General features: G+C 35.0%; 1 protein-coding gene across 1 annotated transcript in view; it reads left to right on the top strand.

Moving 5' to 3' along the window:
* Positions 1-15,705, top strand: part of XPR1 (xenotropic and polytropic retrovirus receptor 1) — a 340,971-nt gene extending 325,266 nt beyond the window's left edge. The window contains 5 exon segments of the mRNA XM_037825237.1: positions 2,265-2,404; positions 9,337-9,370; positions 9,372-9,392; positions 9,394-9,560; positions 15,084-15,705. Of these exon segments, the coding sequence (XP_037681165.1) occupies positions 2,265-2,404; positions 9,337-9,370; positions 9,372-9,392; positions 9,394-9,560; positions 15,084-15,144 (423 nt within the window). The 3' untranslated portion in view covers positions 15,145-15,705.
* The last annotated feature ends 5,410 nt before the right edge of the window (positions 15,706-21,115 follow it).

The following is a 21,115-nucleotide window of genomic DNA, read 5'->3' as shown; positions in this document are numbered from 1 at the left end:
GAACCAAAACTACAGAGGGTTCTCTTCTATAAGTGAAGGTGTTGAACTAGGTTATCTCTTCCATTCTTTCCTAGTTCTAGAATACCAGGAGGAGGTATGGATGGTTCTCTAATCTTTTATCTATGTTGAATGTCACCAATGCCTCAAAATTGTACTTTGAAAAGTGTGTGAATGTATAATATTCAATTGGTGAGTAGGAAAACACTGTTTTCAAGCATGAGGGATTGAAGATAAATGACAAGTAGATATGCAGAGTAACTTCAAATGACCAAAGCAAATGAAGATGAAAAGGGGGAAATTCATTGACAGTCAATTTGTTTTAACCTACACTATGGCAATAATCCCAATGTGCAGATTATAATATGTGACAAGACACTAGACATATCTTTATAAATCTCGTTTAAAAAGAAAATCAGTAATGGTTAACATAAGTCAGGGAACAGACATGAGCTCAAGTACTTTTGAGCTCACCAAATGTGTGTGCTTTATTCCTCCTTATACTTTTCTTGGCTTACTGAGAATATAATACGTTTGTTTTTGTTTTTGTTTTTTATGATGGTTGCTTAGATGAACTGTTTGTATCTTTTTTGTAAATGTTAATCCATTTTCTCCTTTAAATAGTTTCGAACAGTTTGGTTTCTATGTAATAAATTAGTGAATAGAATCTTTCAATCATTTTCCTATTATATATTTTAATGATCCTAGAAGATAAAGTGTGTTTCTTTCATTATAATTTCCACCAGTTGTGATAAGAAAAATGTTCAGCTTGATCACCAAATCCTTTTAATTTTAAAAAGGCTAATATTGGAATAAAATTTATCTAGCTTGAAAAGGGAAGAACAAACGTTTATGGAGTCCAGTGTAGCTTCATTATAAAAACTAAAAACACAGGAATAGGAACCTTAAAATCAGTTCCTAGGGATTAACAGTGTATAATATTGAGCACCAACACCCAGAATCAGGAAAGCATTTTGTTATCTCCCTATTCAAACTTAACTTTTCTATGCTTCTTGACCTCGAGTGAGTATATTCCTTCCATTTTTTATAACATTCAGTTCCCATGTCTGTCAACTGTGGATCAGCTCTACACTGACTATCAAAGGCACATGAAATTGCAGTTCTTTATTTAACCCTTGACAATGAGTACATTGAATGTGGATTTTATCCAAAAATTGCATTATCACTTTATTGGGAGGATGACGGAGAAGTTACAGGGAGTTATGTGTTAGTATTTTAAAATCTTCATCTATCATGATTAGCCATCAATGGATAATGTCTAGAAATGATGCGTCAACATATAGCAGTATACACACATTATTTAGAAATATAGCATGTAAATATTAACAGAATTAACCACAATATTGAAAATATCTCTAAGGAATGGGAATAAAAAGTGGTAAGGGGGACTTCTGTTTTTTGTTAATGACCTGGTATCATAACTAATTTACTTTGTTAAGAAGTTTTAATAAAATAATACTGTGGCTTACTACATAACATTCCTATTTCCTAAAAGATGTCACAACTTGATATACAAATACATATGTTTAAAGAGCTAATATCCCCAGGGATTTATTAAAAGGCAAATTCATGAATTACATTTCTGGTCTTTTGGCGGTTTTTATACTTGGACTTTTGTGTAGCTAAAACTGAACTAAATCTTGGGTACTGGTGCCTGGAATTATTAGTTTAACACTGTCTTTCCCATGTAAAAATGGAACATTTCCTAAATTCAACCATGTTTGCAAAATCCAAGCTTAATTTCATTTACTGACATCAAAATGCAAAGTTAAACTTCCTTCAAATGTAGGACAAAGCAATTTGAAAATAAAAGTGCAAATAACACAGTTAATAAATATGCTAATTTTTCTAATTAGCTGTTGATTCATTGGTATTTCATGTATGTATTAGAATAGAATCTCAGTCAGATCAAGGATCTCATCTGGCTTGTACTTCTTGGGTCTACAAGAGAGCCTGGAAAACAATATGGGAATGAAATGAATTTGTTAATTGAGTATTGATATGTAGTAAAACTTCATTCTGAATATTGTACCATTTATGAAAAAACTAAATTGGTGGAATCTCCAAAATATAATATATACTTCTTTCCAAAAAAAGAAAAAAAATTTTAATGTAACTCTTTTTTCTCTTTAACTTGTGCTTATTGGTGAGTAATGTGCGAGTCTTCTTGTTGCTGTGATAAGCATGCTTATTTGTGAGACATATGACAGTAAGTAAGCACAATCAATTTGCTTATTGTTCCTCAGGCCTATTACTACTGTGCCATTATAGAGGATGTGATACTGCGCTTTGCTTGGACTATCCGAATCTCAGTTACCTCCACAACTTTGTTGCCCCATTCTGGGGACATCATTGCTACTGTCTTGGCTCCCCTTGAGGTCTTCCGGTAAGCAAACTACTGGAAAGTTTATCAAAGATTCTTTTTACTTGAAAAAATTTTTTTCTTTGAAAAATTTGAGTTTTCCAATTTCTCTCAAACTTCTCATCAGCTTCAGAGTTGGAAAATTCTAATTCAGGAACTTAGAGGTTAATTCTTACAAAGTTAAAGTAACTATTGATGATGGCACAATCCTTTTAGAATTAGATTCCGTTGGAAGGGTCATGGATGGAAATTGGAAGGTAAAAACTTAGAACAGAAATTAAAACCTTTTGAGAATCATTTCTTACAATTTGGCCATCTGGATTATTTGGCCCAATTTCTCATTTAAAACAATAAAAATGCCAGATAAAATGTTTTTTAAATCTTCTAAAAGTATCAGCAATCTAACAAGATAGCCCAAAATTTAAGTGAAAGCAGGAATCCCAAGGAAAGCAGAACACTAATGCCACTTTTTGCCCTAAAGCAATTTGCCAGACTTGGAGACTGAAATTCAGTAGTGATGACCATTTCAAATTTGTGTATACCTAATAAGATAGCTATGTAAAGCAAAAGTTGACATTGCTAAAAAGCAGAAGTAGGCACATTTACAATTACAGTGGAAGATTTTAACATACTTCTATCAGCAGTAGATAAATAATGGCCAAATTGGCATATATAGAACGCTATATCCAACAGCTACTAAATACACATTTTCTTAAATGCATATAAAATAGTTGCCAAAATTAATCACATATTGGGCCATCAAGCAAGCCCAACAATTTTGAGAGCACTAAAATCACAAAAAAAACTAAAAATTTCCAGATGTTTAGAAATTAAGCAGTACACGTCTAAATAATCCATGAATCAAAGTTGAAACTTCAGTGGAAATTAGAAAACATTTTGAACAGAACAAAAGTGAAAATGTGGCTAAAGAAAAAGTGGAATGCAACTAAAGCCATGTTTAGAGGAAAATTTAAAGCCTTAAATGTGTATATTAGAAAAGTATATAGCTCAAAAAAGTAGAAAAATTTTAGAACAGCAAATCAAACCCTAAAGAAAGTAGAAAGAAGAAAAATAAGGAAAGAATGTAAATTAATGGAAAAAAGGGAACATGCAATAGGGAAAATTAATAAAACAAAAGCTAGTTTTTTAAAAAAGACATACTGATAAAATATCCAATCAAGATTGAGCAAGGAAAAAAAAGAAAAAGAAGGCACAATTTGCAAATATCAAATAGGATTTTTTTTTTTAAAGAGTAAGACAATATTATCAGCAACTTTATGCCAATAAATTTTAACGTTTGGATAAAATGGACAAATTCCTGGAAAAGTAGTCTGCCAAAACCAATAAAAAGGAAATAGAAAATCTGATTGACTTGTACCTATTAAAGAAATTAACTCCATAGTAAAAACTTGCCCAGAAGAAAAACTCCAGGTCCAGTGAATTCTTCCAAATATTTGAAGAAGAAATGCTATCAGTTTTACATAAAACCCTTCCAGAGAAAAGGACAAGCCAAAAAGGAACACTTCCCAGTTTGTTTATGTGCCAGCATGACTTTGATAGCAGAACAAGGACATTCCAAGAAAGGAAAATTAAAGTCCACTCTATCTCATGAACAGAGCTGCAGAAATCCTGAACACATATTAACTAATAAATCCAACAATATAAACAAAAGATATAACATAACAACCAAGTTAATTTCATTTCAGGAATGAAGATTCAATATTGAAAAAGGGATCTGTGGATTCACCACCACATGAACAGAATAAGGGGAAGATATTTCAAAATATTAAGAAAAACCATTGATAAAATTCAGTACCTGTGCTGGTTTGGATTTATTATGTCCCCCCAAAACGCCATTATCTTTGATGCAGTCTTTGTGGGCAAGAAACTATTGGTGTTGATTGGGTTGGAGACTTTTGATTGGATGTTTCTGTGGAGATGTGATCACTCAACTGTGGGTGAGATCTTCATTAGAATATTTCCATGGAGGTGTGGCCCCACCCATTCAGTTTGGGCCTTGATTAGTTTTACTGGAGCACTGTATAAGCTCAGACAGAAGGAGTGAGCTTGCTACAGCCAAAAGGGAAACTTTGAAGAAATGTACAGGAGCTGAGAGAGTAGCTGCAGATGAGAGACAGTTTGAAGATGGCCATTGAAAGCAGACTCTTGCTCTGGAGAAGCTAAGAGAGGACAAACACCCCAAGAGCAACTAAGAGTGACATTTTGAAGAGGGAGCTGCAGGCCTAGAGAGGAACGTCCTGGGAGAAAGCCATTTTGAAACCAGAACTCTGGAGCAAATGCCAGCCACAATGCCTTCCAGCTAACAGAAAGTTTTCCGGATGCCATTAGCCATCCTTCAGTGAAGGTACCCCCCTTACCTTGGACACTTTATTGCCTTAAGACTGTAACTTTGTAACCAAATAAACCCCCTTGTAAAAAGTCAATCCATTTCTGGTGTTTTGCATCTGGGCAGCATTAACAGATTGGAACAGTACCCATTTATGAAAAAAAAACTAAAGGTTATGTACAAAAAACATAGAAGTTCATATTTAATGTTAAAATACTAGAAGCTTTCCCTGCAAATCAGGAATGAGACAAGTATGCCTGCTCTTTTACTTCTATTTTACATTGTACTACATTGTATGATAAGTATAGCTAGTGCAATAAGGGAGGAGAGCATAAGGGTTGGAAAGGAAGAAATAAAACTGTAATTATTCACTGATGATATGATTGCATACATAAAAAATTCAGAAGAATTTACAATAAACTATTAGAATGAATATTGCAATGTCCCTAAAGATAATTGATCGATGTAAATATAAATTAGTTGTTTTCTAAAATCCACCCAGAAACAATTAGAAAACCATACTATCTTCAATACCATCAGAATATATCAAATACCTAAAAATAAATATAATGAAAGATGTATATATGTGTGGGAATTGATAAGCCAGTTCTTCAATTTATGTGGAAACACAAAGGGTCAATAATAGTCAATACTGTCTTGAACAAATTTGAAGGCGTTACACTTGAAGATAGCAAGACTTATTATAAAGCTATTGTAATGAAGACAGTGTGTGAAAGAATACACACATAATCCACTGCAACAGAATAAAGAAAGTCCAGAAACAGATCCACACATACATTGACTTCCTGCTTTATGACAAAGAAGGTTACATAACAGTGGCAAAAGGGAGGTCCTTTTAAATAGTGGTAAGTCAACTGGATATCCACATAGAAAAAAAGTGAGTCCTAACTCCTGAATACTGTATGCACCAGCTTAATTCCAGATGGATTGCAGAGCTAAATATGAAAGGCAAATCAATCAACTCCTAGAAAATAACATAGCAGGAGGCCATAAGGCAGCTTCAGGTGTATGGTAATGTTCTATTTCTTATCCTGGATGTTAGTTACAATGGTGTGATCGCTTTGTGATAATCAATTATATTAATTTCCTGGCTGCTAAAACAAATAACCATGTAATGGGTTGGCTTAACAACAGGAGTTTATTGGCTCATGGTTTTAGAGCCTAGCTGGCTTGTTCCTCCCAGGGTCAGTATCTTTTGGCTGGCTGGCCATCTTTGGGGGTTGCCTTGGCTTTCCCTGTTACGTGGCAATGCACAGTGGCAATCTTGGTCCTTTCTCTTCTGGGTTCCATTAATTTCCAGCTTCTGGCTGTTCCCAGGGCTTCTTTGCTTTCTGTGACAATTTCCTTTGCTTATGAGAACTTCCAGCCATATTGGATCAAAGCCCACCTCATTCAGTTGGGCTCCCTTTAATACCACTTTCAAAGGCTCTATTTACAAATGGTTTCACACCCACAGGATGAGGGGTTAGGACTTGCACTTGACTTTTGTGGGGGGCATGATTCAGTCCCAATATTGATCAGCTATACACTGATTTGCACTCTTTTCTGTATGTATACTTCGGTTAAAATGCTTATTTCAAACAACAAAAAAAAAAGAGAAAGGCTTACTTTCAAAGAAATGGCAGTTCGACTCACAGCTGACTTTTCAACAGCAAAAATGAAGCCAGAAGTCATTGAAATGAATATCTAGTTTACTGAAGAAAATAACTGCTTACTTAGAATTCTGTACCCAGTGAAAGTATCTTTCACAAATAAGGATGAAATAAAGATATTTCAGACAAGGGTATAGCATACTTCTGAATCAGATGGGCAAACACTGTCTGATAATATATATTTGTAGTCCTAAAATGTAAAGATGGAACCTGGAAACATAAAAATAAACCTGAAGATAAAGGATGAACATGTAGACAGTGTACTTGCTGATATTAATGCTCTCCAAACCATTTGTCAGCCCTCCTTCCTTTCTTCACTTTCCCAAATGTCTGGATTAAGGACATGAAACTTTCCATCACCACCACCTTCCCTTTCCACTTTCTTTCTTTTCCATATATGCTGCTTCATAAATAAACATTTTTCCTAGTCAAAAAAAGTAGCTCAATAGTTTTTATTCTTGATAACTTCACATCTTTTTAAAAAAATCATTTGCATATAATAGAATCAGAATGTTTTATATCCCATTAAAGAAGAAAAAGAAAAACCTCCTTTGGCCTTCTTTCTCCCTCCACCTGTTCCCCATTTTTCTGCTCTCCCTCAAAGCAAACTCTTCAAGAGATGTCTGTATTCGCTGTCTACACTCTCATTCTCCCCCATTCTCTCTTTAATTCAACTTAAGTCTTTATTCCTAATCTTCAAATTAAACTACTTCTGTTAAAAATGTATAATAACAGCAGCAAACACTGATATAGTGCCTACCTGTGTACCTGGCACCTTTCTAAGCCCTTTACATGTAATTAACTTACTGATCCTCACAACTGTCTTAAACAAGAGGTACTATTATTATCCCATTTTACTGAGGAGGAAACTGAAGCATAGATTAAGTAAACTCATCCAAAATTCATTTTAGCTAGTAAGTGGTAGAGCCATGATTATATAATCCACCCAATTCTCCCAGAGTCTATACTCTTAGACCATACTGCCTTCCATTTTGCTAAATCCAGTGGTCAGTTCTCTATCCTTATCTTATTTTCCTCTCAGCAAAGTACGTCATTACTTCTCAGAAACTATGTGTTCCTGTCTCTTCCTGTTGCTTTTCATCTCCTTTGCTAGTTCTTCCTCATCCAAATGTGTAAATGTTGAGTACTTCACAGGTTAATCATCTGCGTCTTCTCTCCTCCGACACTCCTTCTAAAGCCCGTGACTTGAAATATTGTCCTTTTGCTACCCTCCAGCCCTAGCCTCTCCCTTGAATTGCAGGCTCATGTCCAACTATTTACAGAAATATCTATTGGGATGTCTGATGGGTTAGCTCTGCCCTAACAGGAACAACCCTAATTGGCTCTGATCTTAATAAATGATGCCACCATTCTTTCATAAATAAATCCCTAGTCTTTCTGCTTCTCATCACCTCTGTTATTACCACCAAATCCATCATCTCTTTCTTGGACTTCTACAACAGCCCCCTACTAGGTATCCTTCAGCTGTTCTTGTCTCCCTTTGATCTATTCACAGTGCAGCAGAGTGATCTTTTTAAAACAAATCACATCATTCTCCTGCTCAGACCTCTCGTTGTTTTTCCATCACACTTGAATTAAATCTAAACTCTTCACTTTGACTTATAAGGCCCTATGTGGTTCAGGCCCTTTTATACCTCTCCAACTTTATTTCCTGCCGTTTTAACCTCGCTGTTCCGGTTTGCTGATGCTGCCGTTATGCAAAATACCAGAAATGTATTGGCTTTTATAAAGGGGATTTATTTGGTTACCAAGTTACAGGCGTAAGGCCATGAAAATGTCCAAGGGAAGGCATCAACAATAGGGTAACCTTCACTGAAGAAAGGCCATTGGCGTCCGGAAAACCTCTGTTAGCTCGGAAGGCACGTGGCTGGTGTCTGCTTGCTCCCAGGTTGTGCTTCAAAATGGCATTCTCCAAAATGTGTCAGCTTTCAATGGCTGTCTTCAAAATGTCTCTCTATAATGCAGTGAGCATCAGGGGTCCACAACTCCAAGCATCTCTGAGCTAAGCCAGCCAGCGTCTGGGTCTGTGCCAGTGTTTTTTAAAGAACTCCAGTGATTGACTCAAGACCCACACTGAATGGATGGGGCCACACCTCCATGGAAATATTTCAGTCAGAGTTATCACCTATAGTTGGGTGGGTAACATCTCCATGGAAAACAACTTAATCCGAAGTTTTCCAACTTAATCAACACTAATACATCTGCTCACACAAGACTGCATCAAAGAACATGACATTTGGGGGGACGTAATACTTCTAAACCAGCACACTCACCTGCTCTACTTCAGCCCCACTGACCTTCTGCTATTGTTTCAATATAGCAAAGGACTTTTCAACTTAGAGCCTTTTATACTTACTATTTTTTCTGCCTAGAACACTTTTCTCCTGGGTTTTTACATGACTTGCATCCTGGCACATTGAGGTTTCTTCTAGATGCCATCTCTTCAGAGAAGCCTTCCTTAACCAATCTTATCACATCATGCTCTATCTATCCCCTTTCCTGATTTATGTTTTCCAGAGCACTTATATTTAGCTGAATGTTTGGTTACTTGCTTACTACACTGTCCTCACCAAAGAAATTATGCCCCTTCAGGGCATAATTGTCAGTCTCATTTAGTGGCCTTTCTCTATCACATAGTAAGCAGTAAATATTTGTTGAATAAAGTGAAAGAATCCTTTTCTTTTGCCTATTCCATTGCTTTATTTTCCCCCATGTTTTCCTATTTGTTTTAATATTCTAGACATTAATCATTGTGTGGAAACTTGATATACTGGGACGGTTTACAGGTAATAATAATATGTTCAAATTTATTATAATTAGTAATTGGGCTAATACCTTCTGACATAAACAAAATATTTTTGAAGTAATTTTGGATGTTATAAAAATGCTTATGCTTGCTCTCCCTATTTGCTAAGGCGGTTTGTGTGGAACTTCTTCCGCCTGGAGAATGGAACATCTGAATAACTGTGGTGGAATTCCGTGCTGTGCGGGACATCTCTGTGGCCCCCTTGAATGCAGATGATCAGACACTCCTAGAGCAGATGATGGACCAGGATGATGGGGTACGAAACCGCCAGAAGAAACCGGCCATGGAAGTACAGCCGAGCATATCCCTGCGACGACCTCGCCTCGCTTCTCAGTATGTATGCCTTCTGGTTCTGTGAGGGATATTTCCTTCAGCTTTTAACATGGGATAAATGTTAAGAAGCTATCCAGTTGAACCAGTTGAAAGGGGGTGATATTCAACCATTTTCTACCTACAAAAACCAACATAAATAGCACTTCCTATGATCCAGCCTATGCAGTGTTTTAATGAGCACATAGAGTAAACTATCATTAATGCATACCTACTATTTGGCATTAAAGATACATCGTCTGGGGGAAATATTTGTTGGGAATGATTTATTTGAAAGAACGCATTTTCAAAAATTGTTTAGATGTTTTGTATAAAAATTTTCAGGTTATACACCTTAGGAATCCTGGCTCTGCTGTTCCATCTGTGTACCCTTGACCAATTTTACTTACTCTTTCTATATATCCCTTATCTATAAAACGGGACTTAATATGGTCCCAGCTTATAGGGTTGTTAAGTGGATTAGATTCATTATTACATGGACTTAGACCATTCTCACAGAGAAGAGCTCAATAATTATAAGCTATTATTACTTTTATTTGCTTATTAAATACCTACAACAGTAATTTCGGCAGTCACTGACTTGTATGTTCTTAGAAGTAATAATCGTGTAGGGTAATATGGTAGATGCATTTGAAATTTAGAGACAGTAGATAGCACAGTGGATTGGAATGAAGGGGCATACTTAACTTGCATAACCAGGTTTTCAAGGGATTAAAAGAGTATTTGGATAGGCTAGAGGAATGGTATGAGTAAAGACATAAGGTGGAAGAAGGGCAGAAAGAAAAATCATGTAACTATAGTTGTTACCTGAGAAAAATTTAGTTGAATATATGATGTATGATTGTAGGAAGACTGAAAAGTTCAACCTTGATCTTGTAGGCAGTGAAGAGTCACAGAGAATTTTTTCATACGAAAAATGACGGCATGAAAGTAGTATTTTAAGGAAGTTTTTAGTAGTATTTGTGCAAGACATTGGGGAAAAGGAAAATTGAAGCCCAGAAGACCATCTAGAAGGCGCTATTGCAAGTATTAAGTAATGGGACAATGAGAATTTGGATTAGGATGCTTACAATAAGACTAAAAAGAATGTAAGGAAATGTTTTTGAAAGAAGTTAAAAAGCAGGAGGTGGCCCACTGGTTACAGGGAGCAGAGTAGAAATTCGCTCAGAACTTTAACAAATATAAGTAACGGAGTTAGAGATTGGAAGTTCTTTGAGGAGGGAGAAGATACAGAAAAGAAAAACAGCACAGGGAACTGAGTCTTAGGGAACAAACACAGGCAAGATATTAAACATGAAAGAAACAAAAGGAACAGAAAAAGAATGATCAAGAAGGTCAATAGGAAAAGCATCAAAATAAAAGCATGACATTATTAAACAAAGGGAAGAAGAGTTGAAGAAGCTGGGGTGGGTATGGGAGTAGCAAGGTAAGTACTACAGAGGACTGAAAGAAAGACTGAAAGACTGTGGTTATCTTCATTAAGCTCCTAAATGTGAAAATCTAATCCTTACTGGTCACCATCAGAGGGCAAACTAAACATATATACAATTTTCTGCTTCAGAAAACAAGGAAGCTCTTTGGCAGTAGACTATTACGCCCGGTTTCACTTGTTCAGTGAAAAAACACTGGGAAACGGGATTGCAACCAGAGGAAGACATTTAGAACAGTGGAGCAGGTTATGTGCAACAGAGAGAACAGGAAATTTAAAATAAGATCTGAGTTTGAATACTATGATTCATGCAACCTTTAACACATCCTTAACCTTTTTGAATGTCAGTTTCCAGCTCTGTCAAGCAGAAATAATACTACCTATTTCACCAAATACCAGTTTCACCTCATGGAACTCATGAGTTGCAAAATATTTTAAGATTATCTGATTCCATTTTTCATCTAATTCAGGGATCTCTTCTACAGCATCTTGAGTAGATGGTTATCTTAGGCTGATTGACAATCATCAGTGATAATGAAGTTCATTTTATATGAGACAGCCAATTTTATTATTCAGCTGTTATATTAATAGCTTATTATGGGCTGCAAAGTGCTTCATATAACTTCAACCAGTTGATCATGGTTGGGCTCTCTTAACATAATGTGGAAGGAATCTTGTCCCTTTTTCCACAGCATACTTTGCCAACTTTTTGAAGACAAACAACTGTCATGCCTCCCCTTAGGTCTTATCTTCTGCTGGCTGACTCTTAGTTTTCCTTGTGTACCCCAAATGGCATTATTTCTATCATCCTCATGCTTATATTTGTTTAATGCATTACTGATGATTTTTACATCCATTTTCTCATTTAGTCTTCAGACAATCCATGAAGTAAAGGTAGAATTAGGTGAAATAGGCATTATTATTCCTGCTTTACAGAGGTTGAAGCTGACCCTCAACAAGGTTAAAGATACATATCATAAAGATAAAGTCAAAATAATACGAGTGGTATATGGGAATCCTATATTTTATTCATAATTGTTCTGTAAACCTACAACTTCTCTAATAAAGAAAAAATCAAAGTCAGTACTTAGTATTCCAGATTTACTACTCTCTCCACGGCACACGACCTACCATTGTTCTTGTTGCCTTCCTCTGGTTGCAATCTAGTTTCTTAGTGTTTTTCCGCTAATACCAGAAAATGAATGTAAGACCCCAGGAATAACCCAAAGATTCTACAAGAAAGCTATTAGAGCTAATAAATGAATTCAGTAAAGTGACGGGGTACAAGATGAACACATCAAAATCAGTGGTGTTTTTATATACCAGCAATGAACAATCCGAAAAGGAAATTAAGAAACCAGTTCCATTTACAATAGCAACTAAAAGAATCAAATATCTAGGAATAAATTTAACCAAGGATAAACTTGAACATGGAAAACTACAAATCATAGCTGAAAGAAATTAAAGAAGGCCTAAATAAATGGAAAGATATTCAGTCCTCATGGATTAGAAGAATTAATATAGTTAAGATGTTGATATACCCAAAGCGATTTACAGATTCATTGCAATCCTGGTCAGCATTCCAACAGCCTTCTTTGCAGAAATGGAAAGGCTAATAATCAAATTCATATGAAGGGGAAGGGACCCCAAACAGCCAAAACCTTCTTGAAAAGAATGAAGTTGAAGGACTCATATATCCCAATTTCAAAACCTATTACAAAGCTACAGTAATCAAAACAGTGTTGTACTGGCACAAGGACAGGCATATAGACCAATGGAATAGAATTGAAAGTTCAGAACTAAACCCACATATCTATGGCCAATTGATTTTTTTATAAGAGTGCCAAATCCACTCAATTGAGGGAAGAATAGTCTCTTCAATAAATGGTGCTGGGGAAATTGGATTTCCACATGCAAAAGAACGAAGGTAGACCCCATACCTCACACCATATTCAAAAATTAACTCAAATTGGATCAACAACCTAAATATAAGGACTAAAACTATGAAACATAGAAGAAAACATAGAAAAATATTCTAGGACATTGTATTAGGCAATGGATTCTTAAACTTTAAGAGCATAAGCAACAAAAGAAGAAATAGATGAATTGGACTTCATCAAAATTAAAAACTTGTGAATCAAGGATATTATCAAGAAAGTGACAGAAAGTGGGAAAAATATTTGGAAGCCATATATCTGATAAAGGGTTACCATCTGTAATGTATTAAAAACTGCTACAATTCAACAAATAGACAAACAACCCAGTTAAGAAATGGGCAAGGGACTTGAATAGACATTTCTCCAAAGAAGATATAAAAATGGCCAATAAGCATATGAAAAGAAGCTCAATATCATTAGCCATTAGGGAAATGCAAATCAAAACCACAGTGAGATACCATGTCATGCCCACTATAATGACTATTATTTAAAAAATGAAAAAAATAACAAGTGCTGGCAAGGATGCAGAGAAATTGGAATCCTAGTACATTGCTGTTGGGAATTAAAAATGTGCAGCCTCTGTGGAAAACAGTTTGGTGGTTCCTCAAAAAGTTAAATTTGGAACCACCATATGATTCAACAATCTCTTTTCTAGGCATATGCCCAAAAGAATTGAAAGCAGTGTCTTGAACAGATATTTTACACCTGTGTTCATAACAGCATTATTCACTATAGGCAAAAGGTGGAAGCAACCCAAATGTTCATCAACAGATGCGTAAACAAAATGTGGGATAGACATACGATGGAATATTATTCAGCCTTAAAAAGGAATGAAGTTCTGAGACATGCTACAATGTGGATGAGCCTTGAAGACATCATTTTGCGTTAAATAAACCAGACACAAAAGGATAAATATTGTATGATCTCACTTGTGTAGAATATACAAATTCATAGAGTCAGAAATTAAAATACAGGTTACCGGGGACAAGGATAGACATGGGGAATGGGAATTAATTCTTATTTGGTACAGAGTTTCTGTTTGTGGCAACAGAAGAGTTTTGGTATTGGATGGTATTGATGGTAGCACAACATTGTAAATGTAATTAACACCACTGCATTGTATACTTTAAAGTGGTTTAAATGGGGTATTTAGGTTGTATATATGTTATCACAATCGAAATTTTAAAATAAAGAATGAAGTTCTGATACAAACTACAACATGATAAACCTTGAAAACATCATGTTTATGTGAAATAAGTCCAACACAGAAGGACAAATACTGTGTGATTCCACTTATGTGAAATAACCAGAATATGCAAATTCATAGAGACAGAAAGTAGAGTACCCATAAGGGGTGAGAGGGAGGGGGAATGAGGATTAATGCATAGTGGCTACAGGGTTGCTGTTTGAGATGATGGAAAGCTTTTGGTAATGGATGGTAGTGAGGGTAGCACAACATTGTGAACCTGATTAATGCCACTGAATTGTATGCTTAGAGTGGTTGAGATGGGAAATTTTATTTTGTGTATGTTTCTACCATTAAAAAACAGAGAGAGAGACAAAAGTTACAGTGACTGTTAAATGCAAGTCATGGTCCTGGACTGGTTCTAATAAGGGAAGAGAAAATACTCAAAAGGACATTATTGGGGCAGTTGAAAAAATTGGAATATAGACTATAAAATTTATATCAATGTTAAATTTCTTGAACTTGGTAACTGTACTTAATGTGGTTACATAAGTGATTATCCTCATTCTTAGGAAATACATATGAGAGTGTTAAATATATAAATATATATGGTAGTATTAAATGACTAAGGAACATGATGTATGCAACCTACTCCCAAATGTTTAGAAGATAGATACTTGGATAGATAAAACGAATGTGGCAAAATGTTAAAGGTTGATAAACCTGGGTATCTGGGTGGGGGTATATTGGAGTTCTCTCTATTGGCTTTGTATTATTTTTGCTACTGTCCTATAAGTTTGAAATTATTTCAAAATTAAAAAAAAAAAAGAAATAGTCCAACCAGTGCAGTATATAGTGCCTATGTGGGATTTATGTTTAATGGAGGTGAGATTAGAAATGTCATTAATATGAATGTGTCTATATTTCAGTAATGGACTAAGTGGTTTTTTTTTTTTCTCCTTTATTACCACTAGATCCAAGGCTCGTGACACTAAGGTATTGATAGAAGACACAGATGATGAAGCTAACACTTGAATTCTCTGAAGTCTTGATTAACATCTTGGTTTTCCTACTCTACAATTCTTTCCTCGACCAATGCAACCTCTAGTACCTTTCCAGCCGAAAACGGAAGACACAACACATTTTCCGAGCTCTTCCAGATCGGATCCTATGGACTCCAAACAAGCTCACTGTGTTTCCTTTCTTTTCTTCTGGTTTAATTTTAATTTTCTATTTTTAAAACAAATATTTACTTCATTTTGCCAATCAGAGGACATTTTAAGGAACAAAAACATAGTATCTTACAGATTGTTTACAATCGCAAGGACACAGATACCTATCAGGATGAAGAACAGGCACAGCTAGGACCCTCTGGTGGGATGGTACCGAGACATCTCGGCTTCTGCTTGACCCGGTTTTGACTGCTTAAAACCGGATACTGGTTTTTAAATTTTTTTTGTCAGTTTATGTGGAGAATTTTTTCCTTTTCTTCATACCCAGCGCAGAGGCACTGGCTGCACTTGCAGGGAAAGTGCAACTTAGAGCAGTACCTTCATTCACGAAGCTACTTTTTAATTTGATGTAACTTTTCTTATTTTGGGGAGGGTTGCTGGGTGGGTGGGAAATATGATGTCTTTGTTACATATAGTTTTATCATTATTTATGAAACTTAACCGTAAGAGAATGCTATAACTCCTGTGCAATGAAGGTGATAACAGTAAAAGGAAGACAGGGGAAACTGTCATTGGATGGCATTTATGAGGGTTCAATCCCGCAATACCTCTTTCATGAGACAACTTGCACCAGTTTGACTTTTTATTTCTTTTTAATTTTTAAGCCAAAGTTTCTATTACTGGTTTTTTTTTTAGTAACTGCTGTTTTAGAATCCTGAACATATTTCTCATAACAGGGCATCCACACTCTTATCACACAAGTTGAAATACATGTAAAAGGTTTTGATAATTTTTTTTTTTAATTTAAAGGAGCAGATATGGAAAACATTTGCCCCTATTTCAGCCATAATGACAGAAATTATGCCTTATTATGCTTCAGCATGTAGGGTAATTTCAGTGTAACCTTTACTAACTCTGAATTAGAAGACAGAGCTATTTCAGAGACTCTACACTTCCATTAAATAGTTTTTCTTCTGGGTTCACCTACTTGAGCCAGAGTTTGATCAAAGTAGAAGTCTGTCATAGGGTAACCATATTTTTGAGCACATAGAACAAATTATCCTTCCTCACATTACATTGATTAAAATAGACCTTGGCAGCCATTTCTCCCAGGAGTTTTAAGGAATGAACATTGAATTTCGTGCTTTCCCATCATAGAAAACCTGCTTTTCAACATTTTGGGTCTAAAGTTGTTAATACATAAAAAATATATTTCTTAGAAATTACAGACTATCATGGTCTCCATACAGTGCACATTTTAACTCTTTGTCTCATTTTTTCCCTTTGTTCCTAAGTCATCCAAATAAGCCCTAAAGCCATAAGGGATTTTACTTTCTTGAATATGGTCAACATTAAATTTAGCATTTCTTACCTAACAAAATTAATGTAAATACCAGGAAAAAGTAAAGTGTGTTTTAATTCTTCCCCAGATCCAGATGAAGATTTCAAAGTATCCATTTCTATTAGATTTATAGCAGTTGTCACACTGAGTGGTTAACATTGTTCACTTTTCTGTTCCTGATTATTCATGCTTTCAGAGTCAACATCAGTGGATTCACAAAAGTAAATTACTTGTCATTTTCAGCTTAATTTTTGCCAAAGGAACAAATAAGTAGAAAGGACAGCTATTATCACTTTCTTGGTCTTAAAAACATGTGGTTGCTGTCCTTTAATATGCCTTTGTCATTAGCCCTTCTCGTTATTACCAACATTCTGTCAATTAACTGACAGTTTGTTTTAAAAGGAGTTTTTCAATCTTTATTCTAACAATCTTCCAAAATTTGTTCCCTTTCTGAATCGAGAGTCTCTTTTTCCTGAAAAATCATCCAACTTGGTGATTTTCATTGCTTTTTTGTGCTTTGCCAAGCATGTCCCTTGGCCTAAAAACTGAAAAGGAAAATTTTTAGTTACTGTTTTTTTGTTTGTTTGTTTTCGTATTTAGTTTAAATAAACTGAATCATTTATAATAATCAGTGATGACAATTTAGTGACCCTTGGTAGATTAAAGTTGCATTATATATATTTGGGATTTTTTTTTCTAACTATTCTATTTTGTACTTTAAAACTAGGGGGGAATTCCCACTGGTCTGTCAAGAAATAGCAGCAATTATTACCGAGTATATAGATAAGTTAGTGGGACAGTCATTTCTTATACAAATAAAATTGGTGGTACTAATGTATATCCAGAGCCATTTGAATTGCAAACTTCATTCTCAGTTAGGAAATCTGTACGATGACACATGTAAACTATTACAGTTGACTTCTGGTATTTGAATTCCCCAATGTTTTTACTTCAGTATCTCTTATGGCCATTTTGGTCTTTCTTCAACTGTTAGAATTCTAGGCCCTAATCAGTATTATTTTTTTTAATAGATAATACAATATTAGAAAGTATTCCTTTTCTGATGTGTTTGTCATATTGGCATAATCTGTTCAAGAATGAAAAGGCTTAGGTAACTTTCAGCTTACCATGATAGATGCTCAAATATTTAGTTAAACATGCAGGTTTAGATTCCTCTTAAAACTATAAAAGAAAAGAGAACTCTTCTCACGAGGAGAGTTTGAGAGGGAGAATGTACATTTAAATTTTTTCCTTCAAAAAAGGCCAGTGCATTTTTCTCTCTAAGTTTTATGTGCCCTAGAATTTCTACAAATTCTGTGTCCTGCCTAAAATTTTATTGGAGACTCCTGTACATTGAAGCTCTCAATGGAACCCTTAGGAAATGAATATCACAGAGTCATTTTTAAAGGCGCAGCAATCTAACCAAAGGTAAAGTTCATCTGATTTAGGTTTATAAATTCTAGTTTTATTTTTATTTGAGAAACACTCAACTTATGATAACAATTAAAATAATCCCCAAAGAAATGAAAAGGTAGTATAAGAAAAAAAAGGGAAATTCATTTTTCATTTTTTTTTAAGATGATATGGAGAACAGTGATGTGTCTAGAGAAATTAGAACACCTAGAAAAGTGGTTTATTTTCTATGCCACATTAGTGGCTATATTTAAGGCTGCTTTTGCCATTACAATGGAATAATTGATGATTCATACTATGCAGAGACAATAAAATGATCAAAGATTAAATATTATTTAAGATATAATGGTCATTTGTAAGACTGGGAAGAAGTCGAAAATCCATGTGCAACTTTCTTTTCCAGTGTCTCCCATTTGACCTCTTATGCAAGCTCCTTAACTTCCGATTTAGCAGTGGTGTGAGAGGACAGGAGTCACCTCCGCAGTAGCCATGTATAAACCCTTAAAGAAGGAAAATGGGCAACATTCTAAACAGAGTTCTGAGATTTTTAACTGAGCTTTTACAAGATGTAGGTAACTTGTTAATATTTGGTATCCTTCCACCATGGTTTGACCAAAATACTGTCATGTTAACTCAAAAAGCAGTTCACCCATCTCCTAACAGGTAAACTAAGGCAAGATAAGAATTATAAAAAGTAACTTATTACTGAGTTTTAAAGTCATCAGAGTAACAGGCATTTAACTGAAGAAAAATTAAATCATTCTGGAGATAGCAGAGAAGAGTAAGAGGGTATTGGACCTTAGCAGCAGAAGTGGGGCAGTAAGGAAAAGTGTGAGCTTGGTGACATGGAGCTGATGCCTTTCCATCTCTTCTTTCAGTGGTTATTATGTTGCTGTTAGAAACCTGCCTTTATTTTCCTACCATTTTTCTCAATTACTTTGCATTATTTGGAAAATAGTTCTTAAAACCCAAATGCAGTTTTGTAAGCAATGACTAGAAAAGTGTCTTATTCTAAGGAAAAGAATTTAGAAAACCGTATGCATGGCATTATTTTATTTAAAAACTTAAAAGATTCTCCGAAGTGATTGCACTTTATTTGGTAGACAGATTTCATATTATAATTGTTTTTTTAAAAATAGTTTGCCTAATTCCCTAAAAAAAAAACAAGTACTTCTTACTATATAACATAAATTTTTAAAATTGAAATAGCTTCTCAGACTAAAAAGTAAGTAATCATGTTGAATCCATGGCTGATTCAACTACAAAATCACCAGACTTTTCTCAAATCTATCAAAAATCCAATGTCATTACAGATAAGATCTTTAGTTATGGGGTGAAGACAATAGAAGTTCTGGTAGAACTTTTGAAAAAATTAGGTTAAGGAAAATAAATTTATCAGTTTAGTTCATTTTCCTTTTCTGGTGAGTCTAAATTTTATTTCTTGCTTGTGATCATTGACTGAAGCAAGGAAGATTAAAGTAAGATTTTCTAAATTATTTAAACACATATTTCTGCATTTCATGTATCAGTCTTGATAGTAAATCCTAAAGGCTCCCAACTTTGCGGTGTATTTTAAGTCAATACAATGCCAGAGCACAGTGGCAATGTGAATGAATTGATTGATTATATTAGAGCATTAGAAATTTGTGCTAGTCAGTATTACCAAACCATTATTTTAATCAGCATTAAACCACTCTCTATACACAAAATAGCAAAAAAGTAAAAGCATCTCACTGGATTTGGAAGAGCTTAATTTAAGCAGTATGCAGAGTTTGCCTGGGAATGGAGAGGAGACCGCTGATTTTTGTATGGCTCATAATGTCTTTCTTGTATGAATTGTCAGAACTCTAATAATTGAATTACCCCATAAAAACAACCTTCCAGAACGTATTTGCTTACTTTTGGTGGAAGAAGAAGTGAGAGGGGCCAGATGAGGGTTCATCTGGAGTAGAGAGAATCATACTAAATTTCAACTTAAGTATGTTTCCTTGTTGCAAACCTTTGGTTTATTTTTATATTATATCAAAGCCTTCTTCAGTTTTTTGTGGTGCCATCAACCTAAGGAGGACAATCAAATAACCTATTGTTGGCCTTGGATTCAGTATGTCTACTAAGTACTTATACTGTCTCATCATCAACCAGTTAATTGACTAAACTTAACCATGTTACCTTAGTTCTCCCTATGCTTTTCCCTGTATCGTCACAAATCAAAGGGAAGACTACAGCACTACCAGAAAGCTGTGGACTTCTAGGGGCAAGGATCCATCGTAATATCCCTTGATCATTATCTCTGAAATCCCTACCTGCACTTCCCTGATTGTCCTGTCACAATACCGTCATGGTGGAAATAGGAAAAAAGATTGTGGGAAATCCCTAAAGAATAGTTGATCATGACATTACTCTTGAACTGTAAAATAAAATTGTGAGCCACTCACATTTCAGTTTGAAGAGCAAAACTCTTTACCTTTTATCACATTGTAAAGATTAAATTCTTGCTGTTTTACAAATTAGCACAGAACCTTGTGTCAATGAAGAGTATTTAGAAGAGGAATAAGGTGAAAAATGTATTTGTCTTTTCAAACCCTCTCCCTCTACTCGTGTTTCCTTCACCTCCTACCACACTGTGTTGGTCAAATGATACTGTTCTCTGAAACTCTGAGCTATAGTTGTCAAAAGTAACTATGGAATGTGATTAGTCCTCTGTGGGTGCTGCTTTCTTTTTTTTCCTCACTTTCTTTCTTTCTTGCTCTCTCCACTCTGAAAATTGGAAAAAGTGACGTCAAAGAATTGATGCTTGCTTGGACTCATGTTGTATCTGTGACTATGCTATTAACTGTCTCCTTATTCCTTATATGGGTAGAATTCTTATAAAGTATGGAGTTCCCTTCTTAATAAGTAGGTTAAATGCACAATGTGGTACTGTTTTATAGTTTCTAGATGGCTGTATAAAGCAAAAAGTTAATGTGGTTATGTGTTTTTAAAAAAAAAAAATAAGTGGTTACAAAGTTCTGTCCTTTTTTTCATTATTACAAGCTCTCTGTTTTCCAACAGTTTGCTGACTCCTTTGTCTTTGGCGAAT

This window comes from Choloepus didactylus, chromosome 2 (assembly GCF_015220235.1).
Source record: "Choloepus didactylus isolate mChoDid1 chromosome 2, mChoDid1.pri, whole genome shotgun sequence".
NCBI lineage: Eukaryota > Metazoa > Chordata > Mammalia > Pilosa > Megalonychidae > Choloepus > Choloepus didactylus.
Note: the sequence above shows the minus strand (reverse complement) of the source record. Positions and strands in the feature narration are given on the sequence as shown.